The sequence below is a fragment of the Stegastes partitus genome, unplaced genomic scaffold, assembly GCF_000690725.1.
Source record: "Stegastes partitus isolate 25-593 unplaced genomic scaffold, Stegastes_partitus-1.0.2 Scaffold10, whole genome shotgun sequence".
NCBI classification, from domain to species: Eukaryota; Metazoa; Chordata; class Actinopteri; family Pomacentridae; genus Stegastes; species Stegastes partitus.
The window spans coordinates 729542-752126 of record NW_007577741.1 but is presented as its reverse complement, the minus strand read 5'-3'; the positions used below and the strand labels follow the sequence as shown (position 1 = coordinate 752126).

General features: G+C 42.9%; 2 protein-coding genes across 3 annotated transcripts in view; one reads left to right on the top strand and one right to left on the bottom strand.

The window, feature by feature from the left end:
• The window catches only part of LOC103359997 (solute carrier family 2, facilitated glucose transporter member 11-like), a 5988-nt gene extending 162 nt beyond the window's left edge, over nucleotides 1-5826 (top strand). The window contains exons 2-12 of the mRNA XM_008285611.1: nucleotides 542-640; nucleotides 1338-1498; nucleotides 2813-2937; nucleotides 3012-3141; nucleotides 3388-3536; nucleotides 3762-3949; nucleotides 4017-4127; nucleotides 4384-4485; nucleotides 4557-4632; nucleotides 4707-4834; nucleotides 4915-5826. Of these exons, the coding sequence (XP_008283833.1) occupies nucleotides 542-640; nucleotides 1338-1498; nucleotides 2813-2937; nucleotides 3012-3141; nucleotides 3388-3536; nucleotides 3762-3949; nucleotides 4017-4127; nucleotides 4384-4485; nucleotides 4557-4632; nucleotides 4707-4834; nucleotides 4915-5109 (1464 nt within the window). The 3' untranslated portion in view covers nucleotides 5110-5826. The remainder of the gene's footprint in view (nucleotides 1-541; nucleotides 641-1337; nucleotides 1499-2812; nucleotides 2938-3011; nucleotides 3142-3387; nucleotides 3537-3761; nucleotides 3950-4016; nucleotides 4128-4383; nucleotides 4486-4556; nucleotides 4633-4706; nucleotides 4835-4914) is intronic.
• A 4477-nt stretch (nucleotides 5827-10303) lies between these two features.
• patz1 (POZ/BTB and AT hook containing zinc finger 1) lies at nucleotides 10304-21066 on the bottom strand. 2 transcript variants are annotated; one of them, XM_008285588.1, is made up of 6 exons: nucleotides 19495-21066; nucleotides 17421-17484; nucleotides 17153-17324; nucleotides 16009-16167; nucleotides 13071-13283; nucleotides 10304-12669 (listed from the first exon to the last, which is right to left on the bottom strand). In XM_008285588.1, the coding sequence occupies exons 1-6, from the start codon at nucleotides 20745-20747 to the stop codon at nucleotides 12191-12193; spliced, it is 2340 nt and encodes a 779-aa protein (XP_008283810.1). In that variant the 5' UTR covers nucleotides 20748-21066; the 3' UTR covers nucleotides 10304-12190. The 2 variants fall into 2 exon arrangements, with proteins under 2 accessions (XP_008283810.1, XP_008283801.1); XM_008285579.1 differs by lacking the exons at nucleotides 13071-13283; nucleotides 16009-16167.
• Nucleotides 21067-22585: the final 1519 nt, after the last annotated feature.

Below are 22585 nucleotides of genomic sequence, written 5' to 3'. Positions count from 1 at the left end.
CACATAAAACCTGCAGACGTCTAATCAGCCACATAACTGAAAATAACTACCTTTAATTAACACATAGTACTGCGTCAAATTGTACAAGTTAAAATCTAAGTAACTGTTTGATAAATTTAGCAAAATATTTCCCATCTGAAGTGTAGTGGAGCGCAGATATAAAGCAGCATAAATTAGAAAAAGTCAAATGAAACTGTACTTGTAGGTGACACATATGATATAAGATCAAATCAGTGCAGCAAGAGAAATGATCTTTTGAGCTGTTAAAACAAATTACATCCTCAAAATATCCATCTGTACACTCACACAGTTCAGCAAAATGATAAGACTTGTGTGTCTGTATTTGTTTTGATTAATCAACATCTGTAACAGAGCTGAGTTGAGCATCAAAAAAGGTTAATCCACATGGAGGTTTATAATCATTGAACACGTGTTTGGAGCCAACGTCGATGAATCAGCACATACAGTCTGCCCTCTCCAACGCTGTCTAATTATTAAAGCAAAGATTAACGGTACGTATGACGTTCACTTCACATGTCAGCTGCAGTACTGGAGGCTCTACCTGCTGTCGCTGGTGTTGGGGATCGGAGGGTCGTTTCAATACGGGATCCAAGTTTCTCTCATCGCTTCTCCAGCAGTGGTAAGACCTCACTCAGTCGCAGTTGCATCAAATTGCACAATATCTAAATCTCTACCTGCAAGTATAGGCTCTTGAAATCTTCACAAACTTTACTTTTTCATAAACCTTCCTTTAGTTTTATTTAAAGTTTCATTTTGACACCACTTGACGGGTATTTTAAATTAATTAATCTTTATTGTAAAATATGCAGCGAAGAACGTCTGAAGGCCACAATTCTTTGCATCTCACTCTGTAATGTGAAAGCCGGAGCTTCGTTGAGCACAGAAACAAAGGAAAGCAGTGAAAGGTGTCAGAGACTAAATGAAAAGGGCAAGGCAACGACGCTTTTATTTGGCACATTTCGTGCACAGGCGAGAAGTCAAAGTGCTTTTCATGAATATTTGAAAAAAAGAGAGAGAAAAATGTTTCATATTCAAATAGAAGGACACGAGTCAAATTGAAATTCAATTTATAAAGCTGAATAACACAAATGACAAGAGGTTTTAGAAGCTCTCCAGCAAACTGCATCCTGTATTATTAGACCTCTGACACACAGAACTAAACAGAGAATCACAATCTATGCAAAATACCAATGTGAAGATCAAAAGTATGGAATGATAACATGAGTTTTATTGGTTAATAGGTCGTTTTTTGACCTGCTTTGGGGTGAAGGTTTGCCTCCATCACATGTCCTTTGACCTTTCTGACTCTCCTGCAGCACGTTCAGAGTTTTGTGAACTACACATGGATGTTGAGGTACGACGCTCCAGTGGACGAGTCCACCAACCAGCTCATCTGGTCCTTCATCGTGGCGGTGTTGAGTCTGGGTGCCTGGGCTGGAGCCATCCACAGCGGCAGCCTCCCGGTCACTTACGGCCGGTAAGAAGGACAAACACACTCCTGCCGTTAGCTGCTTATTCATAGGAAATAATCAACAACAACTTGCTGACATCTCTGGTTTTCAGAACCTGATGATTGTTTGCTTCAGAGACAAAAGAACAATTAAAACAATCAGAAAAAAAAGACTTTACTGTTCATCTGGTGCTGCAAGGTGGAGCAGTTGGTAGCACTGTTGCCTCGCAGCAAGAAGGTCACCGGTTTGCATCCCGGTGAGGACACCCGGGATCTTTCTGTGTGGAGTCTCCATGTTCTCCCCGTGCAGCGTGGGTTCTCTCTGGGTTCTCCAGCTTCCTCCCACAGTCCAGAAACATGTTGAGGTTAATTGGTGATTCTAGATTGTCCGTAGGTGTGAATGTGAGTGTTCTTGGTTGTCTGTCTCTAAGTGTAGCCCTGTGATAGACTGGTTACCTGTCCAGGTGAACCTGCCTTCACCCTGAGTCAGCTGGGATAGACTCCAGCCCCCCATGACCCTAGTGAGGATTAAGGTGTATAGATAATGGATGGATGGATGTTCACCTGGTTAGCCTCATTTACAAGCATTTTCACACGGCACACAGGGACAGAATCAAGTGATTTTTTCTGCTACTTAACATCCGATTAGCCACAATATTAAAATCACCAACAAATTCCAGCTGCAGTTGAATCAACAGAAGCAGAACAGGTCTGATTTTACAAACAACTTTTCAGTATCCCAGGAAATACTGTTTCCCACAAATGTGTGGAGTTTAGAATTGTTTCTCTGCATGAAAATCTCGTTTTCTCTGGTTCATCAAACACAAATGTATTCATCAGAGCAGTTTGTTTGTTGTTGTCTGTTGTTTGTTTCACAAGTAATGGAAACCAGAAATGCATTATTTTAACATCATGACTTAAATAAGCGCCACCACATACATAACCTATAAGGTTCTTCAAAAAGCCCAGAGGGAACTTTGTAGGAATAATAAAGAGTGGAAACAGCACACCAGGTTTTGTCAGGCAACAAAAGTTCAGATTCCAGCATCTGGTCTGGACAAAGTCTGACACAGAATCCACGGTACATCTGCAGTTTGACATTTTCACTTTTCAGTTTATGCGCAGATTCAACAAACAAAATAAAACATGTTAAGCAGTGACCTTCTGAAGTTCCCTGAATACTACCAGACAAACCTTTCAGTGGTAGAAATAAATGTGTTTCATCTCAATGTCAAACTATTTCTTTAGCAGAGGAAGATGTCACATGTTGGAGGTACAACACAACATGCAAACATTCACGGGAGCTGCTCATAATCGTTGGTGTTTCTTCTGATTTTGCAGGAAAAAAGCTCTCCTGATCAACAACGTGGTGGCGATCGTCGCTGCCTTGCTCATGGTCTTCAGCCGCATGGCCAAGTCTTTTGAGATGATCTTGTTGGGCAGGTTTCTGTACGGATACAACGTCGGTATGTTGTGCTGATGTGTGTTTTCCTTTGAATCTGTTTTTTCTTTCCTCTCTTCATCTTGTGCTTCTCTGCAGGCCTCGGCCTCAGCGTTCACCTCATGTACCTCGGGGAGAGCTCTCCAAAGAAGCTCAGAGGCTTCATGACCCTCACCAGCTCAATCTTCATCGGGTTTGGGAAAGTCATGGGTCAGATAATTGGCATCAAGTAAGAACTGAAAGCTCACACTTTAAAGCACAAGTTGACTAATAACTAAAACAGAAAAACATCAGTGAAGACAAACGAAGCAGAAAAACTCAGAAAGATCAAAGTATGACACCTTGTTCCTAGTTAATGAGACCAAATAGCACAAAACGATCCAGCCAGGGCAAGATTTTATTCATGTTTTTGTCATTATCAACACATTCCTTGTTGTTTCATCTTTTTTCTAACTCGTCTTTGTGCTCTGCTCAGGGAGATAATGGGCACCGAGGAGATGTGGCCGTATCTCTTAGCTGTTAGTGGGATTCCTGCCGTGCTGCAGTTTGTGACGCTGCTTTTCTTCCCCGAGGCCCCTCGATACCTTTACATCGATAAAGGAGACACTGAGGGCAGCAAAAAAGGTGAGTGGATGCAGCAGACTCACCACCGGAGTGTATAAATAACATGTTATGGGCGTCTTAACAAGGTAGAGATAATAGATGTGCATCAGAGGGGGCTTTAAGGGCGTTTCTGAATGCATCCTTCTAGACTTCTTCCACCACTGAATTTGTATGTTTTATCCAGATATGGCTGGTTGAGCATCATCATGTGTTTGTCTGTAATTAATTTCTGTACGTGTCTGGCAGCCTTGGAGTGGCTGTGGCAGGAGGACAACCTGAAGATGGAGATGGACGACATGCAGAAAGAGAGAGAGACCACACAGGGCGAGAAGGCCAAGACCGTGAAGGATGTCCTCACCTCTCGCTGCGTCCGATGGCAGCTGCTGACTCTGGCCATCCCCTGCGCTGGTGTTCAGTTCTGCGGCATCAACGCTGTACGTTTGTTTCATATTTCTTCTTTCTCTCTTTCACGCTGCTTGACGGCCTCTCGTCTCGTTCCAGCTGTACTTCTACGCCTTTGACATCTTCCGGGAGTCGGGAGTGCCGGAGGACCAGATGCATTATTTGGCCATTGGCATTGGAGCGACAGAGCTCATCACCATAACGCTGTGTGTAAGTGTCTGTAAAAGGTGGCAGGGATTGGACAGAAAACACAGTTTATGGACCTTTCCTACGCTTTCAATCTGACATGTGGGAGAAACAATACTCACTGTACAGTTTGCTGAGGATGCTGAGAAGTAAATAGGCACAGAAAAGACTGCAGAGGAACAACATGAAGATATAGGATGGAACTTTAAATGATTCCAGATTCAGAAAAGGCTAGATGTGCAGCATCTAACTGGCATGATTCTTAATCTCTCCATGTCAGTCCTTCTTGATAGATCGCGCCGGCAGGAAGAAGCTGATGGGCTATGGCTATCTCCTGATGGGTGTCACCATGTGTGTTCTTACCATCATGCTGTCCATTAAGGTACATACAGCCACACACTCCTCCTCGCTGTCCTGTGCAGGATGAATATCAACGCCTCTCTTTCTCTACAGGATCTGAATTCATGGATCCCGTATGTGAACATCGGCCTGATCTTTTGTGTCATTTGCATCTATGGGCTTGGACCTTGTGAGTGACTCATACCATGACTGGATGGGGTTTTATTGTGTCGATGGCTTCCTAATGCTCAAATCTTCCTTTAGCTGGAGTGTCCATGGCTCTCCCCGCTGACCTCTTCCTACAAGCCTGGCGTCCTTCCGCCTTTGTCATCAGCGGGACCATCAACTGGCTCGGCATGTTCCTCGTGGGCATGTTGTTCGGCTACGTGGTGGTAAGACGCCATGTTCTGTGTCTCCATCTTTATAACTATGTCACCCAGCTGTTTGTTTAACACAAAATGTTCTCCACCAGGAGGGACTCGGACAGTTCTGCTTCCTGATTTTTGTGGCGTATTCCTTCTTCAGTTCAGCGTTTATGCTTTATTTTGTCCCGGAGACCAAAGGAAAGACGATGGTGGAGATCATGGAGGACTTCAACAAGCTGAATTACAAAACCAGGGTGGCTGATGTGGAAGAGACTGATGATGACTATGCAACTAAATTCTAAATTATTGTTTTTTTTTTACTTCACATATTTCTTTTCCATTGTTTGCGTGTTATTTATTACTTTTAGCAAAATTCTGAAATCAGATCATGTGTCCAAAGTGCTCCGACTGAGAATATTGATCAGTAAAATGTTTTACAACAGCATCATTTATCTATTTTTTATTAATGTTTAAGTAGTTCAAGTCCAGTGGAAACCTTTAAATGGTACAAAGGTTTAGCAGAAAACTGTCCAAGATGACCACAAATGGAAAAATGGAAAGTCAATCATGGAAACAATTTCTACAGGTTTTCCAGCTTCTGGGGATTTTAGACAAAGTCTCTGTGTGCTGCATTATAAGGACAATAACATGGTATCATAGGTTAGAAAAAGGAAAATAACAGAGGAAGTTGGTGACAATGATCCAAAGAAAGAACAACACAGTGGACTTCACATGATAGAAGATTAACGGAGTCTAGCTTTTTTTTTTTTAACCCTCATTGAGCTGATTTGGGAAGAACTGGATGAATTTTCAAATCAATGTTTAATTTCCTTTTGCAAAAATACCAGAGAATATCTGCAAGCTGCAAGATTCTCTTTTTCCTAGAAATACATAAATAAATGTCTTTATTATTTATTCGTTCAATGCATTCTAGTAAACCGAGATGATGTAAATATGAGCAACAACTGGAAAAATGTTTGATCTTATGTTCAAAAATAAAACATGTCATTACATCTGAATACCGTTTCTGGTTCTATGATTGTTCTCCTAACATGTTCAAAATAAATAAAGTGTTTTTAGCAAACTGTTCTCTGGTTGTTTTCTTAGCAATAAAGGCTCAAGGTTTCCCTTTAGATCTTTTAATTTGAAACTCCAACCACAGCACCAGACAGCAGAGTTTTATCTCCTCATTATTTTAACCAACATGAAGTAAAGAAATGAAGCATATCAACTGATGTACTGATGGTTTTTGGGTTTTTTTGGACTATTAGATCAAGCAGATATCCTGCTTGCCTGGTTGTTATAAGACAGTGTTTAAATTCTTTGGAAATGTGTGCATACGATTGCACAATATCCCCCTTTATACAATTCTTTATTCCACTATTCCACTATTTTGACAGAAGAAGGTACCTTTCAAAGAGAATAGAAAAGGAGGATCAATGAGAGAATGTACAATAGATATCCTACAACTGATATCACAAACAAAATGATACTAAAATCTGCGTACATGTGTGTTGTATTTTAGTTTTCACAAACATAAATGGTGGTTTCAGAATTCCCAAGACTAAACAACATGAAGCTGCGCCTTAAATCTCACACAAAATGTTTAATTTCTTGATTCTTCCCTCTAGGTGTTAGAATTTAAAGAGTAAAGATAAAGAGAAGAAGCTTATTTGTGTCCGTTTCTCTTCTTGGACATACCTTAAATTCCGTCATTAGTGTTATAGTTAGTATTCGGCCTAATTGGGCAGCAGTTGAACACGTAATGAGTTAAATATATTTGATGCTTTCAGATCCTCACCGGCAAGGCAGTTTCCACGGCAACCTGCTTTTTTTATTTAACCGTTGCGTGACGTCGGAGCAGTGACCACTAGTCACTGTTACTGTTCTGTCACCAAACAGCGAGATAGAAGTGAAACGGTGGAGAATCGTAGGTTTTAGACAGAACCTGGTGCCATGACTCGATAAAGACGACGAGCGATCAGTGACGGTGGGTTTTAGTTTTGGTCCTGCTGTTGCTTCTGCAGACCGTTTGAACCACATCATTAGCAGCAGCTCCTCATTAACCGTTAACACAAATGATGAAGCTGTATCACTCTTATCCCCCTATTTATTTTTTTAGAAGAAGTGCCATTTTTCAGCATTGTACATAAGTGAGAAGTGAATATGTGGGTTTAATGGACACTGAATGCTTCAGAACACATCAGGCATCCATAAAAAAACAATCTGGTCCTCTGGAAAAGTCAATAAAGCTGCATCCACTCCCATCACCGCTATAACAACACTCAGTGAGTTTATAGGAAGAACGTGTCCGCAAAGTTCTTCACAAATGTGTGCTCGTAATGGGAGTGTTTGAATGTAGCATGGCTGTCAGAAGTGGAGCGAGGGGTGTTGTTGTGGAAGTTCTGGAAGAGGTTGATGTAGGATGAGGAACCCAACACAGAGAGACACACAGCAGAGACTCAGATGGTTGAAATAAGGTTTACTGATGCATCAGGAGAAGTGACACTAACAGAGCAGCAGGAATGCCAGCATCAGTTCTGAGGACTTACACCCTCCTTCGGTGGACGCCACATGCAGATTTATGGGTGAGAGGCAAACAAAGATAGTCCGGCGCCTTGGTGTAATCTGGCCTTGAGAGGTGCAGGGAGTGTTTGCCTGTCCTCCTACAATAGATCTACATGAGGTCAAGAATCTACAGAAGATTTGCAGATTCGTGTACATCTGCTAGAAATAGGACTTTTACATGAAGGAGGTCAATCAGAGGAGCAAAGGGGAAAAGTTCAGCACCATCTCTGGAAACTTAACTCCAAGAGAGGAAAGTAGTTTTTGCTTCACAGGTATCTGGCGCCCTGCCTTCACCTGAGTCATCTGGGTTAGACTCCAGCCCATCGTGACCCTAGTAGGGATTAAGCGGTGTATAGATAATGGATGGATGGATGGTATCTGGGGAATCTGTGGCTGATGATGCAGCCACGCTTCAGCACACGCCTGGTGTTTGGCCTCCCAAGAACATTTTGTAATTTAAAGCAAAATTTATACTAAAATGTTTTTGGTTCAGGAAACTGGACACTCTAAACGGCTTGTTGATGTGAATGAGTGACTTTATGTTTATGCATTCACCCTCCAGACTTTCCCAGAGAATTTCATCCGGGGGCTGGAGTCTATCCCAGCTGACTCAGGGTGAAGGCAGGTTCACCTGGACAGGTAACCAGTCTATCACAGGGCTACACTTAGAGACTCACTCACATTCACACCTACAGACAATTTAGAATCACCAATTAACCTCAACATGTTTTTGGACTGTGGGAGGAAGCCGGAGAACCCAGAGAGAACCCATGCTGCACGGGGAGAACATGGAGACTCTATGCAGAAAGATCCCAGGTGTCCTCACTGGGACGCGTACTGGCGACCTTCTTGCTGTGAGGCAACAGTGCTAACCACCGAGCCACCTTGCAGTCCTAAACAATGCATTGAAATATTTTTTTTTCTTTTACAAAGTTTCACAACCTACTATTATAAACAAAGCTGTTTGGAAATTTGATTTATGTCTGTTATTTCTCTCTCTCTATATATGTATATATATATATATATTTTATTTCTTGTGTGTTTTATTCCTTATTCTTTATTCATCTTATTATTATTGTTTCGGTGTGGAACAGGTGCACAATGCATTTCACTGCGCGTTGTACCATGTATAACTGTGTTTGTGACCAATAAAAGACCTTGAATCCTTGAAGCATTGTGGTGCTACAGTGATGCACCAGCTTACAAATCATCGTCTCCAGACACAAGGGAACACGCTTGCTGCAACTACATCATTTTTATGTGTTTCAGTGCAAAGAAATGCAAAAATTCCCATTAAAGCTAGAACTCATATTACAATATCTGTCAACAATAATCACACTGCTATAGACAGGTGACAAACTAAAGGAAATATCTTAACCATTGAATCCAGCAGTGAGGGGATCAGGTGGCTCTGTTAGGGGTCTATCATCAAACCACCGAATGACGGAGTAACTTTTGTACAACGATAAAGCAAACTGAAGAATCGATGCCTCATCAAGACACGTCATGTTGATTTCTTTCTGTAATTTGTCACCCGTCCTTGTCTACAAACACGCACATGGACTTCAGTGTCTACCGGTAATCATTGCAAGTCAAAAGTTAGGAGATTTTCAGTTGCAATTTATTCGGTGCTCATCTCTGTACCAAGAAGAGAGACGAGACTCAATAACAGAGTACAAAAACAAATATCTATAGAAAAGTAAGCTTATATTGAAATATGTCCAAAGACGTTATAACAAAACATGTAGCTCACATGTTTTAAGAGCAATCTTGTTGAGTACGATGATAAAATACCAAGTTAACATATTGTACATTTTGTGTTTTTATACAAAAGTGTCAATGCAAGTCACTCTGTACAATTCTTAACCTTTAGAAAAGAGGACCTTTTTTAATCCACTGCTGTGCACAATCAGTATTTGGAAGGCACTTTGCAACAGACCAAAAGCAGAAAGCAAAAAAAAAAAAACAACAAAACATTTAGGCCTAAATAATCATAATTATCTTTTGAGTACCGACACGAGCGAAACAAATCAGTGGAAAGGAAAAGAAAAAACAACAAAGGTTCATTATTTTCTTACAGCATCTTCCACTCGTCTTCAAATAATAATCAGAACAACACAACCCTTATTACCTTTTAAGGAGTAAATACTAGTGCAGAGTGGATCAAAAAAGGATTGGTCAGAGACGTGAGTCGTGCAGCTGGCAGTGTGAGCGCTACCAGAGCAGAGTGATAGTACAGTGAGCAGTGAAACACCTACTGCCACCAACCAGTGATCGACATTCAGTCCGCAGCTCGCTCGCATGCCAGAACATGCAGTTTTACACTTCAAATGGCCATAACTTAACATCCCTCCACATTAACAGACGAGAAAAACAAACCAAAAAAATCTTTATATGTACAGGACCACCACTGACAAACACTGATCATATTGGTTGGTTCATATATATTTATATATATTTATAGTGTGTATATGGAAGGTATATACACTTGTTACAATCACAATATAACCATAAATAATATAGGAATGTACTGAATTTAACAGACTAAATTACTCACAAATAATAATTAAAACAGAAAAGCAGGAAACACGGATCAAACACGGAAACAGACACATGAACACACACTCACACAGTCAGCCACTTCGCTCGTGGACTGAGCCCGATTTGCATCATGATTTACAACACAAACCCCCACCACCCACCCACCCACCAACCTAAGAGAAAACATGTTGATGTGTTGGTTCTGACAGGTCCATATGACACCACGTAATTAAAGCCTGGCTGCTTTGTACGATCACGACACTCCTGTGATTGTACGTATTCTCCTGCTTCGGTATATACAAGACGGATCAGGGGGACGACACGATCGCGAGAAGTCTCATCGTGATTTTAGCTGAAAGAATAAATAGAGCTGACATTAGTCGAACCTGCAACTATTTTGAAAATCGATTTAATCGTTTAGTTTGATTTCATTGAGGAAAAAAAAATGCAAAACGTGGTTGGATTTTAGCTAGTTTACAGCTTGGTTTTTTTACATGTGTTAGTATGCTGGATATCTTTGGGTTTTGGACTCTTGGTTAGGCAAATAAAGCAGGTAAAAAGCAGCACTAAACAGAATTACATTAAGATGAATTTAGTGCGGCAGAACCCCCCGTTTCTTTTTGATTTCGTTCACCAGTTTAACAAATGGCTTTAAGAGGAACTTTAAGATAAGAAACCAATCAACAGAAACTGACTCCTTCACAATAAGAAGTGGAGATTTTTAGGTAAGTGACTGTGAGGCTCCTGTTGCTGACATTTAAGGGAAGTGTTGAGCTGAATTTGGTGTTAACACGAGAGGGAATGTCTTGGATTGAACACATAGCGACCAACCACACACGGCACGAACAACTCTGAGAGGAGGAGGAGGAAGAACTGCAGGTGATGAAGGTAAAGAAACGACAGAGATTTGAAGAAACCTTGCGTGAAAGCTGTCCTACGTTTCGTCGGCCCAGAGGCTGGTGGATCAGGGTGTGAGTCCCACGTCTAACCTTCTGTCGCACAACACACAAAACACACATCTCCACTGAACATAATTTAGAGTGAAACACAAGCAAAGTGAGCAAATCACAAGATTTTTGTTGGACAATTTAAAAAAAAGAAAAACAACTGTACACACAACCGAGGGCATGAATAAGTTAATAAAATATAATCTACATTTCTCAAAATATATACTGAAAATATACCTGACCTTGGTCCCTGTTTCATGTACACAACTGATTTAACACCTTACAAACAACACTGTCCTTGTTGCGGGGAAGAGAAGCTCATTCCTGACAAGCTCGAGGCACTTTTCCAAACAGATTTTGCATCCAAATTCACCCAGACTTGTTAAAAAAAAAACCTCTTTTTTTCAAAAGCATCCCTGTACTTAACATAAACCATAATGACAAATTGTTTACTCTTAAGAATCTTAAGAACAATTCATTTTACAAGTGATCAAATTAAAAATACATACATTAAGGGCTTTTGAACTATTTAAAAAGTGCTTCTTAGCTATAATCCTGCCAGCAGTAATTTAATAAAGGTCCTTGACAGGTAACAGTGCTACTCTGTGTGATGCCAAAGAAAATCGCTCGTACAAAACGTGTCATAAAACGTGCCGTGAGCCTGTTAGGAATGATTCTTCTTCAGTAATAAACAGATTCGAAGACTATCAAAATTGAGGCCAATTTAAATCCCTGTCCCGAAGGAAAGAAAATCCACCTTGAAAGAAGAAGCAAAGAATGAAATAAATACAGAATTTAGCCCTCTTTGTTACTCTGAGGTAATGACATCTGTTTACAGCCTTGAGAGGAATGAGGAATATGAAGCGTTAAAAATCACTGCAGTGGCCAAGGGTCGATACGCCGAGTACAGCAGAGCAGTTAAAGTGGGCGAGAAGACGACAATTACTCGTTTTAAGGACACATAATTCATCTCACGTCAAGAAACATTTGTGCAGCTGAGGAAAGTCAAAGAAACCGCTGAAAGAAACGCAAAACTTCAACAGATCAGGATCAGTTAAAGGAAATAAAACCTTCATGTTATTCCTTTATAAAGAAAAATTCAAACACCAAACGCACCCTTTTCATACTTTGAAAAAGTAGAAAAAGTAGGAATTATATGGCAGTCTTTGACAAAAATATCGGATACACATTAAGCAACGTGACAAACAGAAAAAAGTAGTCTTGAGGCAAAGTTATTCCCAAATACAGAGCGTCTTCTGTGGGCAACCCGGCTTTGTCCTAAGAACAAGAGGCTTCGCTGCAGCTCCTGAAGCCTCTAGCGAAAATGTCACTTCCCTCCGAAGTCGATTCCACTTTGACCCGCCTCGGCATCCACCAGTGAAGAAGCGAAAGCAGACTGGACTATCTGAAAGCCGAAGGACTCGAGCAGAGACATGTTTTGCTGAGGGGAGAAGGGAGAGGTCAGGGAGGGCGCCATCTCACTTAAGCCGGACCCAGACAACCCCTGGGCCTTCTGGGCTTTGTGAACTCTGTGCTGGTGCTTGTTGAGGTAGGACTTGGTGCGGAAGGCTTGACCACAGATCCCGCAGTTAAACTTCTTCTCAGGGTCCGTCTTGGCTTTAGATCCCTCTGGAGACACCAGCGCCCCCGCAGAGGCTCCGTTACAGGCCACAGAGGGCATCTCGAGCTCCGGCCCGTCGGGTTTGTGTGGAGACTTGAGCTCGTCGCCGTTGGACAGCTCCCCGAATGAAGGATCCGATTCCTCTGATTCCAGATGTGGACATTTCCCAGCGTTTTCCTGCCCGTCTGAGGGAGATGCAGCGTGGATCGGTGGAGGGGAGTGAGGCAGAAAGAGAAAACAGGCGAAAATGGGAGACAAGACAGGCATGAATTAGGTACAATGGATTATAAGACAAGCTTTGTCAAAAACAACTTTAATCCAGTAGCTGGCTGGCACCTGCAAGAACATCAGATGTAAACTTCAAGCGTTAGGTGAGAAGGCACGAAGCACAACAACTGATTTAACACATCAATAACTAAATACAGTTTAAAAGAGACGATTCCTTCAACAATGTGGCTACAGCATTTAAATATACAATCATCTAGCTCAGTCCATTTGCCCAGTGTCCACTGAGAATGCTGCTGTGCCCATCCAACCAGTAGGCCATGCTTGCACCCCACCCACCCTCCAGCTGGACTGTACTGACCTGCGACAGGCCCATGGACGGGGAAGCCAGGCACCCCACCAGAGCGACACTCCCAGAAATATGGGGACCCACCTGGCTTCCCCATGAGCAGCTCAGGCTGCAAGCAGAGGGTTGAATGGCCAGGCTGGGGAAGAACTGGGTGTCCAGAGAGCCCATGAAAGCGACCCTCTGCCTCAGACGAGGTGAGAAGCAGCTGGCGACTGGCGCACAGGTCTACACAACACCCAGCCAGGGAGAAAGGAAGGGGGAGGGACAGACACAACAGGCCGGCGGAAACGATATGGACAGAATTACCTTCATTTCATCACTGGTGTTTGAAATGCTGTTTGTGAACACAGTATACCAGACAGGGATAGGAGCACAAATGAGTCCATGCTGAGTGAGTCGCATTACTAAAGCTGTCAGTGACGAATGAAATCACCTTTATTTTTATCCTGCTGCCTTTTAGCAAATCCCTGAACTTAGTGAATTTAAACAGTTGCTGAAATAAGCAGCTGAAGCAGTTTGTGAAAAACACTCTGGATGGGAGTCATCCACTTTTATCAGATAGAGTAAATAAACTGTTGTGCCATTTGAGTACATCCTTCATCTTTCATCTTCACAGGTGTAATCAAAAACATTAAAAACGACCACACTGAACATCGACGTAGCAAAGCAGGATGCTGCTGTTGCACATGCCGGCTCACGGAAACAGCTCAATGCTATTAGTCACATCTGTGCATCCCAGCTGAACATGCCAGAAAACCCTCGTGAGAGAAGCTCGTAGTGCATACAGCAAAGTCTACTACCACACACATGACCTGTTTGTCTGACAAATGGTGTCGCACTTAATGACGACGACAGTAAATATAGTAACAGTGCATATTTGTGTCTCTTTCCAAGGGTGCATCAGCTTTTTTCCACTTTTGCGTCTGATGAGCTCAGCTTTAATCAAAGCAACAACCAGATGATTGCCGCATCATTACGGTTCTAAACTCACGCTTAGCAGAGTTAATTCAAATTTTATCACTCACATGCGTCAGACTTCCTCAGCAGCACTTTGCTTGCTGGTGACAGTCAAACACAAATTCAAACTGATCCTTGTTCTGTAACAAGAAGTCTGCTAATTTAGTGACACACTTCAGCAGAACAAAGCTGGAGGAATCGTAAAAGCCAACTAAGTCCGTTAAAGGCCAATTCAAGGTTTCCGCACCGCACTGAGCGAGCAGACACACAGCTCTATTTATACTACATTAGCGCACTGTGTGCTATGCAGGCAGTTGCATTGTCACTAATATCAAACACAGATAAACACATGGGGCTCCTGAGGATGCTTCTGAAAGGCTGGTTGTGACTTCCCACTTTTACAAAATAAAGCAGATAGTTAGAGATGTAGCTGTAGCATGGTGTCAGAGCGATCAGTCCACAGGATTTCTGCAGAATTCAGGACTTCCCACACACACAGTCGGGGTGTTGCAGTGTGGACAATTCGCGTTGTGACAAATCTAGCACTGCAAACAGACGATGGTGTTCGCACGGACTGGATCTGGGTAGATATTTCCATCGCACGGACGTGAAAAGCATGAATTGGCCTTAATACTGTCCTAACTTTAGCAAAGCCAAATAAGGAAGGAGTAAAAGACAAATTTGCCTTAAGTGCAACATAAAAAAAAGCCCATAAATCAGAAAAGGTCTGCATAATGACACACGATGGACCCAACTAATCAGTTAAATAAAGTAATATTAAATAACACCCTGCTATGGTTACTGTAGCTTCTTTGCTTACGATGCACCCGATTTATTACAGGAGAAGAAAGACTTCAAGAAAAAGCTGTTTATGTAATTGGGTGACATTAGATGCCAACACTCAAGCAAAATACGCCTCCTTGCTACACTTCATGTCTTTGTCAGCATGCCTTCTACTGTGCTATCAAATTGTTTTAGCAATATTTATATCCTACCTCATGTATCAGTAAATGACAAATAATCATCAGAGGAAAGCATTTTAGTCGTTATTATTTGTGGCGTATAGTTCACTGTCTCTATGCTACCGTTTCTCCTGCAGAAATGGCACAACTACAAAAGTTTCAATGAATCCAGGGCAAATGGAGCACACATCAGGACGATCATGCAACACTGTGCATAGCTGAACAACTGCTGATGGACCAGCCAAGCAGATACCCATACGGCCATGGCCATGCTGGACAGACACACACACACACACGAACAAAAGCAAAAGTGCTCCAGATTCTCACACAGTCATAAACAAAACCTGTCGAGACAACTTATACGTCCTTTATCACTGCATGTGGCGGTAGGACCTCGAAGGCTGGTGACATTTTTTGCAATTTTCTAGTTAAATCAAGATCTAAGTATTCACTTTAAGCAACAACATAATGTTTAGTAGCATAGATGCAAATAGCATCTGGAGTCTTTACTACTATCAACTACTAATAAAGTCATGATTTCAGCTATAATTTCAGTCCAGTAGAAACTAATAAACTAATTGTTTGCCTTCTGATTTCCATTTGTTCTATAGCAACAGGTGCACTGCTCTGAGGTACAGCAGCTGCCTGCAGTCACTTCCTCAATCCTGACCTTCGACATGAGCTGGTGAAACTGCTGTGACGACGCTGGTGTTGCCGACACTGTTCATGTAGAAATCTACTGAGTGAAACTGTCCAACCGCCTGATCACGTGCTACTTAATCTGTAGTGTACAATAATCATGTTGTAACAGTTAGAGAATAACTACAGAAAACGTCCTCACAGAGGTGCGCAACACTTGGCAGATGAAGTGTCAATAGTAAATGTTTGAGCAAAGCGCCTGGAAGCGGGTACTGATGTATGCTTGTGTTTAACCATACACAGAGATGCAGCGGCATGTTTCTCCAAAAAAGCAGCAGAGCAAATGAAAGCCAGAAACATGAAAGTTTGGGATGGGGCGGGCGGCTGCTTGCCTTCCACTGAGCACTGGCGTCCCATGTGGTAAGGGGTGCCGTTGTGCATCTGCAGCTCCCCCCTTGGCTCAGGGAAGGTGTGCATTGTGGCAGAGGGGGGCAGTGGCGAGCCATGGTGTGTCTTTATATGCACCTTAAGGTAGGACGCAGTGGAGAAACCTGGGACCAGAAGAACAAAGAACAAGGCAGTTGCTTGACACACTCAAAGCCTTGGCATCGAGAGGGGCGTCCTGAAACAGAGACAGGCTACTCGACGTTGATGGTCCAATTCCATGACTGGTCTGACTAGAATAACTGGACATCTTATCGTGAAGAGAAAAAGGTTTGATTAATGTCTAACATTTACAATAGTGAACCTGAGGTCTAAGGCTAAACAGTGCTTATTGGACTGTTTAAATAAACCTCAAATGAAGGAAAAAAAAGAATCATAAAGTGAAAGCAAGAGCTCAGCTGTGAGGTAATGCTGCTGTCGTCATAACGGTTGATTGCATTGCTGGTTCATGTGATGCACACTGGCTTAAAAAGATCTTCCCTCGTACCCCGACCATCACATGCTTGAAAGAGATTTTCTTCTGTGCATCAGAAATAATCTGAAATTACTGAAAATAATTAATATTGTCCGATAAAATATCTTGAAGATATGTATCATGAATTACTTTGTGTGCGTGTGGAGCCAGAAGAAAGTGAGCCGGCCCAGACAGAGGAGTCTAACAGACGTGATGGTCACCGATTTGTCCTGAATGTTCTCTGTGGGCTGAAAACACGCAAAAGCCAGAAAACCTTTTCAACCCGTCGCCAAAACTTTCAGTACAAGGTAATGCCCTATTTTAATCATGTCAAATCCAATAGGTGCACTACCTCATGATCAAACAACAAACAATCCCTGGAATGAACCAAGTATTTACACAACCTCCCAGTGCACGTGGCGGGACAGTGGACTCAGGCTCCACAGTCACTGCAACGCGAGGTAATGTGGCGGCAGAGGGGCTTTGTGATGTAACGTTACATCTTAAAACTGAAACGGATCTTTGCGCTTGCACATATCTAATTGGTCGACACTCTCAATTGCCAGACGACACTGTTCAACTTTAGCCCACACGACAGTCGCCGTGACCGTGTCAGGCCGACTTTTCACAGGAATTACCTTTGTTGCAAATGCCACAGTAGTTATGAGTTCCTTCACTGTGTTTCTTGAGGTGGTCCGTCATGTAGGCAGCTCGCAGGAACTTGCCACAGACTTTGCAGGGGATTTTGTCCTCGTGGCATGCAAGGTGTGACCGGAGGCGATCTCTTGTAGCAAAAGAGGCATTACAAATCTGAAACGCAGAAATCAACAAGGTGAAACTTCTCATCGCTGTTTAAAACAATCATTATATGTGTGTTTTTTAACATAAATAAAGCCTGAATGTTACCTGGCACTTGTGGGGTCTCTCTGTTGTGTGTACTTGTTTGATATGTCCATTCAGGTGGTCTGGTCTGGAGAGAAAAGCAGCAAAGATAAGTGAATTGTCCACGTAGGAATATGACTTTTCTTGCATTCCTCATTAAACCGTTTGGCGTGCAGGTGTCAAATAGTAGTGATGGTTATTGACTGAACAACACCAGCAATAAATAACAAAAGCATGTGCTGGTCCAGTGGTTGTCTCGGCCTTCCTGCACAACTGAACACGCACAATAACAACCTGTAACGTGACTATGCACCTCGTTGATCACGTCTTTGTGAAGGCAGAATTACTCTCACGTCAATTTATTAGATACATTTTAATTGCAGTCAGTATCTACCTTACAGCCGAGTTTGATCGGACAGTAAAATGCAGCTACCCTTAACACAAATCTCTGCCAGGGACACTGACAAAATGATAATCTCTTTTCACAGATAGCTAATGCATTGACGTGGGAAAGGAGAAGAAAATATAAAACAATAAACCAGAATGACAATCATACAGTAACGGCAATGTAAAAATCTTGTTGTGATCAGTACACCGGGGAATTAGCATAGTTAGATGAAAAGTGATATTTAAAAATGTCCCTTCAGTCACAAAGGTGGCTCTCGTATGCCTGCAATACAAGAGGGGAATAAGTAATCAATAATTATGAATAAAAAGTCATGAAATCAACCAGTGTTTCATGACATTTCTAAGCACATTTTTTGTCATGTCTTAGAGCAAATGATTAATCAAGGACATAACCAACAAATTAGCTGACAATAACAACAGTCATTAGTTCCAGTCCTACAACGATAACGGTAATTTTGATATTACTGGCATGATTTTTGGCCTCAAAAATCATGAGAAGGACTCCACTGCTTTTAAAAAAAACTTCCACGCATAGATGTTTTCAGGAGACCTCACTGTGCCAACCGGGAGAAGTTTTACAACCAAGCACAGGGGAGCTGTGACACAAGTACAACAAAGGAGCCATTAAGAGCTGCGGGAGCTTACAACACCAAGTAAAATATGCCTTTTCCACAGCCGACATTCTGACTTGTCCTAATAGAACATAACGCATGTGTGACTCACATCACTAACGATGACAATGTTCTATTAAAGCACCCCAGTAAGTCATACAAGTGAGCCGAAACCAAAGGAGCTAAATAAAAGCGTGTCTTCTGTTAAAAACACCAACTGTCAATGCAGTAAAAAGCAGGTCAACGAGAACTCCTCAGCCAAACAAAAAGGCATCCAAGTGCTACTGAATCCAAAAACAACCTTTAAGTAATTACCCTCTTTTCTTGAACTTAACCCCCTTAAAAGGGAAAGCAGCAGCACAAAGACGTTCACCATAAATTCGACGAGGGCTCTGAACTTTCCCCCTGACCCTCACTGAATTTATGGATTAAAAAAAAAAGAAGAAGAAAACATGTGACTGCTTTTATTTATCATCTGTCACATATTTTAGCCTCCACAGCAGTAGGTGGAGACAGTGAGCTGGGAGCAAGGCCTGAGAACACTGAGCCTGTTTAACTGGTTTGTGTGGGTGAGAGCAAATTGCTTGGTGACAAGTAATGGCATTCTTCAACTGGTTACCGTGGATGTGACAGCTGGGTCACAGGAAGTGGCCTTGTTCAAATGATTTTAAATACCGAGGGCCTCTCTTGCCCCCCAGATGTGTGCGCTATGTGTGTTCATAGAACCAATTTCCTCTTTTATGGACTTGATTGGATGCTGGTTATACAGCAGCTGACTGAAATGTGTGTCTGTGCATCTCCAAAGCAGCTTTGTTTTGGTTTTTTGCCCTTCAGCAGGGTTAAACCACATGTTTGCTTTGTTGCAACTCTGTGGTTTTACACTTCTTTGCATGTGAGCTGATATCAACCTGCAGTGACTTTACCCCAGATGCACAGTTGTAATCAAAGTGACACAACAGCAACACAAACCCCTCAGTGTTTAGACCGATCGGGACATCTGAATATCACAGACACCAGGGCCCAATCACAACACTGTTTGTCTAAAGCACACACCGTGCTGTCAGTAGAGTTCAACTCACCTTGAAAAGCCTTTACCACAGCTTTGGCACACATAAGGTTTGCCGACTGATCCGTCGTGGGACCGCACATGGTACGACATCCTGTCCTTGCGCTTGAACCGCAGCCCGCACACATGGCAGGCGTACGGCTTCTCCCCGGAGTGGGACAGCTTGTGTCGGTTCAGGTGGTACACGTCGCGGAAAACTTTCCCGCAAATGTCACAGCCGACGTGCCGCCTGGTCCTCTCCCGTTTGCGGCCGTTATCCAGCCCCCCGTGGAGCTGCACGCCGTTCTCCAGCAGCCCCGGCGCAGACAGCAGAGACCCGCCGCCCGGAGCCGACAGGCTGTCACCGGCCGCGCTCACGCCGCCGTGGGAGGCTCCGTGCGAGGCTCCGTGCTGCGCTTCGTGGTTCTTCAAGCGAGAAGCCTCCGTGAAAGCTTTCCCGCAGGTCCCGCAGGGGAACAGCCCGTTGTCCTTCTGGGTGCTGTGATTAAAGTGAACCGGCTCCGCTACTCCACCGGCTTTCTTTGGTCTCCCCCGGTTCCTTTTCGACCCCGGGGAGCCAGCGTCGTGAGGAAACGTGTTCCCCGTTATTTCCGCGGAAGGGGACACGGACAGTCCTTCGACGGGCTCCAGCATCGGCACCGACGCCTCGCCGCCGTCCTCCAGCATGACGGCGGCCGTGTCCTCGCTCCCGTCCACATGCATCTGTGTATTGTTAGCAAAGCCCTGACCGTTCACCAGCATCCCCGTTCCGTTCACCAGATCCTGCTGAGCCACCGGGAAGCCCAGCTCCGTGGCCCCCGTGGCCTGGAAGAGGCTGGCGTCTCCTCCCCGGGAGGTCGGGACGAGGATCTGCACGTTGGACTGTTTGATCACCTCCTGACAGATCTCGATGACGGACCGCATCAGCAGAAACTTGGCAGCTGTCATCAACTCCGGGAAGCACTCCAGCCGCACCACGATCCTGGAGGTGTAGGCGAAGTCCAGGATGTCTTTAAAAACTTTCGGGCTGATCGTGTGCATCTCCAACTCCTTGGCGTCGCCGTCGCCCTCCGTCTGACGGCCGAACACCGACTCGAAATACTCGCTGCAGGCGGCTAGCACCGCTTTGTGAGCGGGGAAGCTCTCCTCGCCGACGCGTAAGACCACATCACAGAACCTGCCTCCATCTTTCCTCTGAACGTTGAGGTTGTGTAGCATCTCCGCACTGTGCTTGCTCACCTGGTAGGTGTACGAAGAAGTCCAAGACGGCTCCGCTACTTTCTCCATGCCGAATTCATCCAATTACAATGGTTGTTCGCGACAACGGCCGGAGAATTGGCGGATTTTGTGTGAGGATTTCGACCGAGCGAAAGCAGCTAGCTACAGAACCCAAAACCAGCCGCCCCTCCCGTCGTTTTAGCATCTAACGTTAAACGTTAGCAGTAGCAGCAGCAGCAGCAGGGAAAAATGGCAGCCCCCCAGCTTCCTGTGAACTTTGACCCTGCTTTCTTCGGGGGTGGGGGTCGCTAATGTTTGGTTTTAAAAAAATAAATACACATTTATATCAATGCTTTGTTACTCAATGTGTATTTTCGTGACTCTTTGGTAGCGACCGCGGGGACTTACGGGAGCAGAGACCCGGCGCCGCGGGGGTCGTTCGTGTCTTTCTGGCTGAACGTGAACACGCAGGTCGGTCTCTTCCTGCCTGGTGTGTCTCAGAAGCAACCCCTCCCCCAACAAACCCGAATAAAACCTCCTCCTCCTCCTCCTGTGAGCGAGCGCAGCCTGCGAGCCCATTCAAAACACAGCCCGATACTGTAGAGTCACCTCAGGTAAGGCCTGCCTTCAGCACGGCGCGATAAAAACCAGCCAGCACGTTATTACAGCAGAACCAGAGCAGAGCAGATGGTCGTGGAAATATCAGTTTACATAATCTAAGAAAAATAATTTTACGGCTGTTTAGTGTGGATAATTATGGAGTAGTCCAAGCGCCATATTACAAAATAAATCAATAAAAGTGGAAATAAATAAATAAAAAATTAAATTAAAAAAAAGTAAATAATGTGGCAATAAAAAGCAATATTAATCAAAAATGAATCCATTAAAGAAAAGGCTAATAAAAGTAGAAATATAAAGACAAACATATAAAGTAATTATTTATTTTTTCATTATTTCTTTTTATTCTTTTTTTTTCATAATGTCGCTCTAAAAGCAAAGGAAATATGGGCACGACATTCCTAATGCGCACATTTTTCTGCATATATTTCTTTTGCTTTTAAAGCGACATAGCAAAAATTTCAAAAAATGAATTAAAAAGCTTATAATTAAAAATAAAATACATATTTTGTCTTTATATTTCTACATAATCTTTAAGAATAAAAAATATAGAGGCTGTGTGCATTTTGAGGATATTAAACCATAAGGATGCCCTAAATATGGTTCTCAAAGCATTGAGACCAAGATGGTATTTACAAAATTGTGAATAGACAATATTTTTGAAAACTAAAAACTCATATCGGAAATTTCTACACTGATTCAATGTAAATTACCCTAATGCCAGAATATCTACAATAAACCAGTACAGGGAGATCAATTAACTGGTTTAGCTCAAACAGGGCATATTTTTCCTAAAGAAATGTAATTAAGAGTAAATGTATGACTTTGCACAACGATATATATCATTTACAAAGATTGGATGGGACCTGCAGGTCAATCTTCAGTATTTCTCAGGTATGGAAAACGGTTAAAAAATACAATAAAGGGATTTTTTTTTTTTTTTTGCTTCTTTAGCATAGCTACATGGTTGAGATATACATTCAGTGAGCACTGTATAATTTAATCCCACATAGACTGAGCCTTTATGAAGCTTAAAATAGTGTGGTCAACACTTGGACACAAGTGTAAATCAGGTGGACAATCATACATTAGACACTTCTCAGCTTGATATAGTGCAGTACTACAAAGTATAACCTGCCATTAATGTCGTCAAAATGACACCCAACAATGTCATAAGCTTTTGTTTTGTTACTGTGACGTTACACAAGTGTACCTAACAGAGCGCCAACAGTCGGTATTCACTCCTGTCATGACTGAAACAACAAATGCAGAATCATCTAAACAAAATA